The sequence below is a fragment of the Sinocyclocheilus rhinocerous genome, unplaced genomic scaffold (assembly GCF_001515625.1).
Source record: "Sinocyclocheilus rhinocerous isolate Xijiao unplaced genomic scaffold, SAMN03320098_v1.1 scaffold507, whole genome shotgun sequence".
NCBI classification, from domain to species: domain Eukaryota; kingdom Metazoa; phylum Chordata; class Actinopteri; order Cypriniformes; family Cyprinidae; genus Sinocyclocheilus; species Sinocyclocheilus rhinocerous.
Genome location: NW_015649561.1, coordinates 958,221 through 965,381, shown reverse-complemented (window position 1 = coordinate 965,381; position 7,161 = coordinate 958,221). Strand labels below are relative to the sequence as shown.

Sequence of the window (7,161 nt, the reverse complement as noted above, 5' to 3'; positions counted from 1 at the left end):
ATCATCCATAACTGTGCTACAATTATATCAGTTGTTGAAGGAAAACATATCAATTGTCAAGTCAAACAATGCTAGTAGGTTTTTTTTTGTGCCCTGTTGATCTCTGAACTGACCTGTATTGGGCCTACAGTTTGTTCTCTGGCAGTCTTTTCTCAAAGCAGAGAGAAACAGCAGTTTTAGTTTTTTTCTCCAGGCATGAACTGTATTAAAGGCTATGTGGCGAGTTACAGATGGCCTTGCAACAACACAATTGAACAGAGTGGGCTTGGATTGCTCAAGGGAGCTTTGACATCCAGAATATTCGCAACACAATAACAAGATCCCAGAGCTTTAGGAAAAAGCCTGAGCTTTAGAGCAGGCTGGTTAAGTTCAATTAACACATTCAAAAGAGCACATTTTTGTTCAGAAATTTAAATTAGCAAATGTTCCAATATGGGTTGGAGCAGAAGAAACTACAGTGGAGGCCAACAATATTAGCACCCTTGCACTTTAACAAGGAACTATGTATTGCATAAATGTTGAAATGAAAACATGTAGTCTTCAGCCCATATTTTAATATTAAAAAGAATCTTTGCCTTTTCATTTAGAAGGCTTTTAAACTAGTAAACAAAAGAAAATGGCATAATATGGTACGCATATTAGGGGCCACATCAGTACATAGCTTATTAATACAAGTAATATATGAATTAAACTCTAATCTGAATTAAAATGAAAGAAAAAAAATCTAAATCAAGAAATCATTTTTCCCCACAATATTTGTTATACTGATGAAAATGCAGTTCTTAAAACTTCTTGAATCACATAATGTATTGTGATTAATTTAATATATCAATAGTGCTGCTTCTGTTAATAGAACATGAAAACAGGCAGCTTTGTCATAGGTACAGCAAAAATACCAGCAATGTCTTCACCTATAGAGGCATATTTTCAGTTACTTTCCTGGGTTTGGTTTCATGTGCTATGAAATTTGGTGGAAACAGCCTTATCACACTGTTCTAGGTTGCAAAATCCAAAATATTCAGGTTTTTTTTATGCTAAGCACCCAACCCTAAAGGCAACACAACCCCAAATAGTTGAATCTCCTTCATGTTTTACTATAGCAAAGGCATTGTACTCTGTAAAAGCTTTCTTTCTATAAAAAAAGATAGCATGCTTACCAAAGAAAAAAAAAAGAAAAAAAACACTCTCCCAGAAGGATTCTAGCACTGCACTGTTGTTTATACCAGTTCGCAAAAATGGTGCAAGCTGCAATTTTAGTACCTTGCATCTTGGCAACTAAACACAGGTACCAATCTGTTGCCCAAACACCCTACTTTTGGAAAACGATTATGGGGACATGAAAATGGCATGCACATTGATGTCTAGGTTGGATGGATATGTAGACAGAGAGATCTGGGGATAAGCATGAGAAAATAAAGAAACATGACAATAGGATGGGAAAGTTCCAGATGATCACTGCAAATAAAGTCAAAGATTACATCGTTTTCATGTTTTACTTCCAGGGTGTATTTTTATACCAAGTCAAGTGAGCATTTCTCCACCCTGGAAAGAGTACATCAGAGAAACAGAGCTAAGTGAGATACAGAGGACAGTACAGGAAGAGGAAGAGACAGCAGAGAGGCAGAGGTGAATGCAGAGCGAGAAGAGTTTATTCAGCATGCTACAAGATAAAAGCACTACACCACACAGGGACCGTCAAGCATGAGCTTGGTAGAAAAAAGAACCTTTAATTGTGCCACTTCTATACTGAACTTTACATTCCGAAATATGTAAAAACTCAATTCATGTAGAAAATTTACAGAACACCCCCTCCCCTTTGTTTTCCAGGCCTAGACCACAAAAAAGTCATTTTTCAGTAGAATCAGTGAGCGATTCTCACACAACCACAATCAACGACAATTAAGGGTCATTTATGAGTGATGTCAGTTGGAAAGTCTGATTTTTTTCCCCCCATCGATAAAAATATTCCAGAGGTTGAATAAAACATTTTGTACAATGCAGAATAAAGTAAGACTAAAGGCACATTTACTTTGGTCCCAACAGTCCCTACATTAATGTGACATCACAACATCAAACATGGTCAATCTGACACATGCAACTGCCGAGATCCATCAGCACATGCTCTGATTTTCATCTAAAAAAAAAAGAAATGGGTAACAGAATTCACTGAAGCAAAAGTCAATGAGAAATATCAAAGCAGGTTCTATACGTCACACACTGTGCTCCACACTGTCAGTGTTTTGTTTACCACAGGTTTCAATCACAAAAAGTACCTTGGGTGCCTGATCAAAGAAGAAGAAAAAAAAACACTACAGCCCAGAATAAAACAAATGCACAAGATAATTTACAACTTGGAGTACGTTCCATCAAATTCAGTTACTTGTGTTCAGATTCAATTCAATAGATCATAAAAACTGAGCTTTTGCCTTTGAATCAAAGCAAGCCGACTAGCTTTCAAAGCTTGAATTGAATTGAAATGACAAGGTGAGGCCACGTTGGGCAAGAGTGAAACCGATCAAAACATCAGCAAGGTTACGTTTTCTGTATCATCACACATAATGTGCCTAAACCTCTATAATGTGTAAAAACGGGAGCAAAGGGATGATGCTATTTTGCTAAGTAAGGCACATTTTTGTCAATCCATCCTAAAACAGAATAACAGCTGGCCATACACAAACAATAGTAGGAGCAGATACAGAGCGAGTGTTCCTTTAAGGGCCATTCTCATTGAAGTTCTTGATATGGTGTTAAGGAATGACTTGAGGCTCCTGGGGGAGAGAGAGGAAAGGTGGCATAGCACCAGGGGATCCTCAGATGGTGGACTTTGAGAAGGACACTCTCAGGCGGTGGCCACGGCCCATGTCGTAGTTGTGAAGGTCAATGAGTGCCTGAATCGCCTCCTCCGCCGTGGACATCTGCAGCAGAGCCATTTTGCGATCTCTAGAAATAATAATAATTTTAAAAAATAAGTGACGGTCAAACCGAGGATCGTGAACGTAGACAAAAATGACTAAGAAATGGAATGCAGTGGGTTCTTACTGGAAAAACTTGAACGCTTTCACTGTACCGCCGGAATTTGAGAAGAGCAGTCGTAAATCCTCCTCTGTCACATTCTCACTGGAGGGGAAACAAGCCGTTATTAGCATTTCCTCAGAGTAAATGGAAAAATGTTATCATGATGCATGAACCAATAAAAAAGGAAAACAAATGTTCCTTGGTAGCCACATTTTAATCTCAGACTTGAACTGAAAGACACTGCGAGGAAAAAAACTGACAATTACTTTAAAAAGATGGTCAGCAGTTGGTCCAAGATGTATGATTCCACAACAAGACACAAGTATTAATAAAATGGCAAAACCTACAGAAAAATCACTACTAGCATTCATTAGGACTGATGTTCTCCTGCATACTCACGGTATGTTAGAGAGATGGAGAGTAGCTGAAGGGGGGAAGATGTTCTGGAAGTTCTTGGACCCAGGCTTCTTGAAGCGATGCAGAGGAGAACTGGTGAAGTCCTTGGTCAGGCCCTGATCATCTAAACCCTCCCTGGGCAGCTGTACTGTCTGGTGCTTGGAGAGGGTCACACGAATGATCTTGCCATACATCTTCTGCCCGTTCAGATGGCTCATGGCTAGATAATAAAGACACGGAGAGCTCTTTCTCCGTCTTAATGCGATATAAATATGGTACATGTTAATCTCAAAAAGGACAGCGTGTCAGCTTACCTAACTGAGCTTGGTTGCCATCAGACATCTGGATTAGAGCACTGTCCTTCTTATTGTAAAGGATCTTCACGCGCTGCACGTCACCGTAGACACCTTCGGTTAAGCAAGAGGCAGATGGAAGAGGGAGGGAAGGAGGAGGAAGAGAGGAGTGAACCAGGAAGGACAAGTTAGTGCTTCAGAAGCTCCGGTTCTGACATGAAAGGTGAAGATGATGGTACAAATCTTCCAAATTATCTACACCAAAGAGTCCAAAACAGTGTTTCTAACAGACACAACGTATTTTGATACGCCCTCCAAAAACAAGCTCATGTGATATGGCAAAGTAAAAAAACTAAAACCTACATGCAAAACAATCAACCATGCATTAATATAAGCTGTACATGAAGAGAGACAGATAGAGCAAGATAGAGACAGAGGCTTCAAAAGCCAAGGAAAAACAAATTAATGAAAAAAAAACAAAAAAACTATTTCACTTGAAACTTGGCAAAATAGAACTAAACAAATTCAACTGGAAAACTAAGAAACTGTTGTTACACTAGTGCCAGATTAATAACTAACCCTTACAATGATAAATGAAAGAGAAAATAAAACAACTGAAATGAAATTAACAATAGATAAACAAAAACAAAAAAAGAGGTAGATTGCTAACAATAACATACCGAAGAGGGTAAACAGACTTTGGGGCGTAACCATCTTTAGAAGGAGAGAAGAGCAAGCAGCGTAAGACAGGAAGAGAGAAGAGTCGAGGTAGAGCGGAGATGAACAGATCATCCATAACGGAGGGTGGTTTCCCGTAGAATGGTGAGGTGGTCATGGAGCATGGGTCAAGGCAGTTAATTGGGGCAAGTCGGTCCGAGGAGGAACATTTGTTTTGGTTCAGGCACAAAGCATGAATGGGTGGAGGGCAGGGAGACAGGATTGCAGGAGAGAAAGCACCAACCAATCACAGAGGAGTCAGGAGAGGAGAGAAGAGGAGAGGGAAGAGGAGGGGTTGGAAACAGCGTGGGATAAAAGAAAAAAAAAGAAAAGAAATTGGAAGGGGGGACAAAAATAATATACAGGTCAGTACATAGGAAATGCAGGAGTTTGGTCAGAAAATGGCAGGGTTCTCTTTTTCTTTTGCTTCCCCCGACTATGTTTAACAGTGCCAAACGTAGTCACCCGAGACCGAGCGTGGGCAGGGCACATTTACTCAGACTAAGTGCAGCACAGAAATGCTGTGAGAAGGACAAAGCATGCAGAGCGCGTGGAAGGCTTTGGTATGAGAAAGCGTTAAGGGAAAAAAACAAACAAAACATCAGCCTATGGCGGTAAAGGGGCGGGGCCATGCAGCGAGTAGGCATGAAAACCACCTTGCAGAGTTATGGCATCAATAGAGAGCACGTCATGTCAAAAACTCCACAAACTCACAAGTGTTTGGGAACACAAAAACCATGATGGGGAAATTACTGGGACACTTCAAAAAGACAGAGAAATCAAAGTGAGAGAGAGTGTGAGAGAGGCGGGTGGGGCTACCATGTTTCATACCAACTTTGAATAGCTTAGAGAGAGGCAGTGGAGCATCAGGAGAAGAAGAGAGAGATACAGCTTAGAGAGAAAAGACAGTTAGATATTACTTCCAGACAGAGCGCTTGTGAAAAGGTGCGAGGGAGAGAGAGGGGGGGGGATAAAGAGAGAGGAGAGACAGTGATCAAATTTTGCACAGAGGAGAGACTGCAAAGAGACCCTCCATTTTGACGAAAACCTTACTGAGAATGCTTTCAGTATATTTCTGCAAGTATAAATGTCACAATAGAGAACAAAGAGCTACAGGTTCTAATTCATTACTAGTCACTATCAATTCACTACTAACTGCAAATATACTGAAATAACATTGAACATAATATATGAAATACACTGAGGATGGAAATGAGACACAGGTCAACCTTGAAGTCATGTCAAGACAAGTTTCTCAATCGAAGGCACATTAGAAAAGTGACTGAAATGACTTTGAAATCAACTTCAAAACATCCAGCAAAAGAGCAAAGTTAACATGGGAATGTGATTACAGTGTTTGGAATGAAGGAAGCCCTGATTATGTATTTAGTAGGGCTGGGTATTTTTTTTGTTTTTGTTCATAAAGTGTACCGTGACAAACACACTCTGGGTTTACCCCAAAAATTCTGTCATCATTAACTCAGCCTCATGTTGTTTTTATTTCAGATTCAATTTAGGCTTTTAATCACATATAAACATTGATCACCGCACACAGAGCTCATCAAATATGGTAAACACGGAAGCTCAACCATGCTTGCTTGATAAGTGAGAACCAATGAGGTTTGTTCTGGCACATGAAGCAAGCAAGGTTGAGTCTGTATGTGTAGGTATGCTGACTAAAGATTGAAAAAAAGGCCTAAATGAAAACTGTTAATCATATACGGCTGGAGTTCACTACAAGAATATTGTAATCTGAACAAATAAAAAAAAACCTAGACATCACACACCAGCCGACTTTGTCAGTGGTTAAAGGAAAAAATTGGGCACCATACAGACGTTCTAAAGCAAAAACAGACAGTGTCTGTCCATCATATACTATGTGGTTTCTGTGAAATCTGACTGCCTAAAATCAGTACATTGGTTCTGACTTTCCACAATTAGTGTTGGAGCGTACAGGCTATAAATTGGGTCAAAAATCTGGACAAAATTTGTGTAGCATTTTCCAGCTTAAATGCGATCTTGCACCTTCAGAAGACTTGCATTAAACCGCTTTTTGACAAGGGAATGTTTTGGCTGTGTGGACTTTCAATGGATGGACAAAAATGAAGAGAGAACATTAAAAATGTCTTCATTTGTGTGCTGAAAATGAACAAGTCTTTTTTGGTTTTCTGTTTTTGGACTGACATTAGGGTGAGTAAACGATGACAGAATTTCCATTTCTTGGTGAACTAACGCTTTCATTTTCACACTTGTATATTATGTAATATTTTGGGCCATTACAGCTTAAAAAAGCTAATATAATGCAATTGCAGGCTTTGAAATGACGTATAAATTTAAACAATGAAAGCACATATGTGGGGCAGCTGGTGAGGTTTAAAAAGTTTTACTAAAAACAATCATGCATTAAAATGCTCTTGTGGTTTTAAACATTATATTAGTTCTTGCAATTGCTGATAAAGATTAATTTTAATATTTTGTGTTTTTATACAGCTCTAGTATCTACTGAAAAAATATGTAACAATTATGAAAAGGCTTATGACATCACCAAGAATCCTTCTTTATGTTGTACTCTCACAACACAACAACGTTTCATGTATGCAGGGCTCGCAAAATCGCTAGCCCGACGTCCCGGGGCTATTGTGTTTTCCAGTCGGGCTACCAAAATGTATCACCACTCTGCCCAACCTGCCATCTTAAATACAGATCTCCCGCGGGTCCTTAAAAACTCCTAAAGTGAGTT

At 39.3% G+C, this 7,161-nt stretch overlaps 1 protein-coding gene across 1 annotated transcript in view; it reads right to left on the bottom strand.

Annotated features, from left to right (window-relative positions):
- Window positions 1–1,711: 1,711 nt before the first annotated feature.
- Window positions 1,712–7,161, bottom strand: part of LOC107710599 (polypyrimidine tract-binding protein 2) — a 14,191-nt gene continuing 8,741 nt past the window's right edge. Inside the window, exons 10-14 of the mRNA XM_016515410.1 lie at window positions 4,385–4,418; window positions 3,726–3,818; window positions 3,415–3,631; window positions 3,040–3,117; window positions 1,712–2,940 (exon numbers count right to left, since the gene is read on the bottom strand). Coding sequence (XP_016370896.1) covers window positions 2,811–2,940; window positions 3,040–3,117; window positions 3,415–3,631; window positions 3,726–3,818; window positions 4,385–4,418 — 552 coding nt within the window. The 3' untranslated portion in view covers window positions 1,712–2,810. The remainder of the gene's footprint in view (window positions 2,941–3,039; window positions 3,118–3,414; window positions 3,632–3,725; window positions 3,819–4,384; window positions 4,419–7,161) is intronic.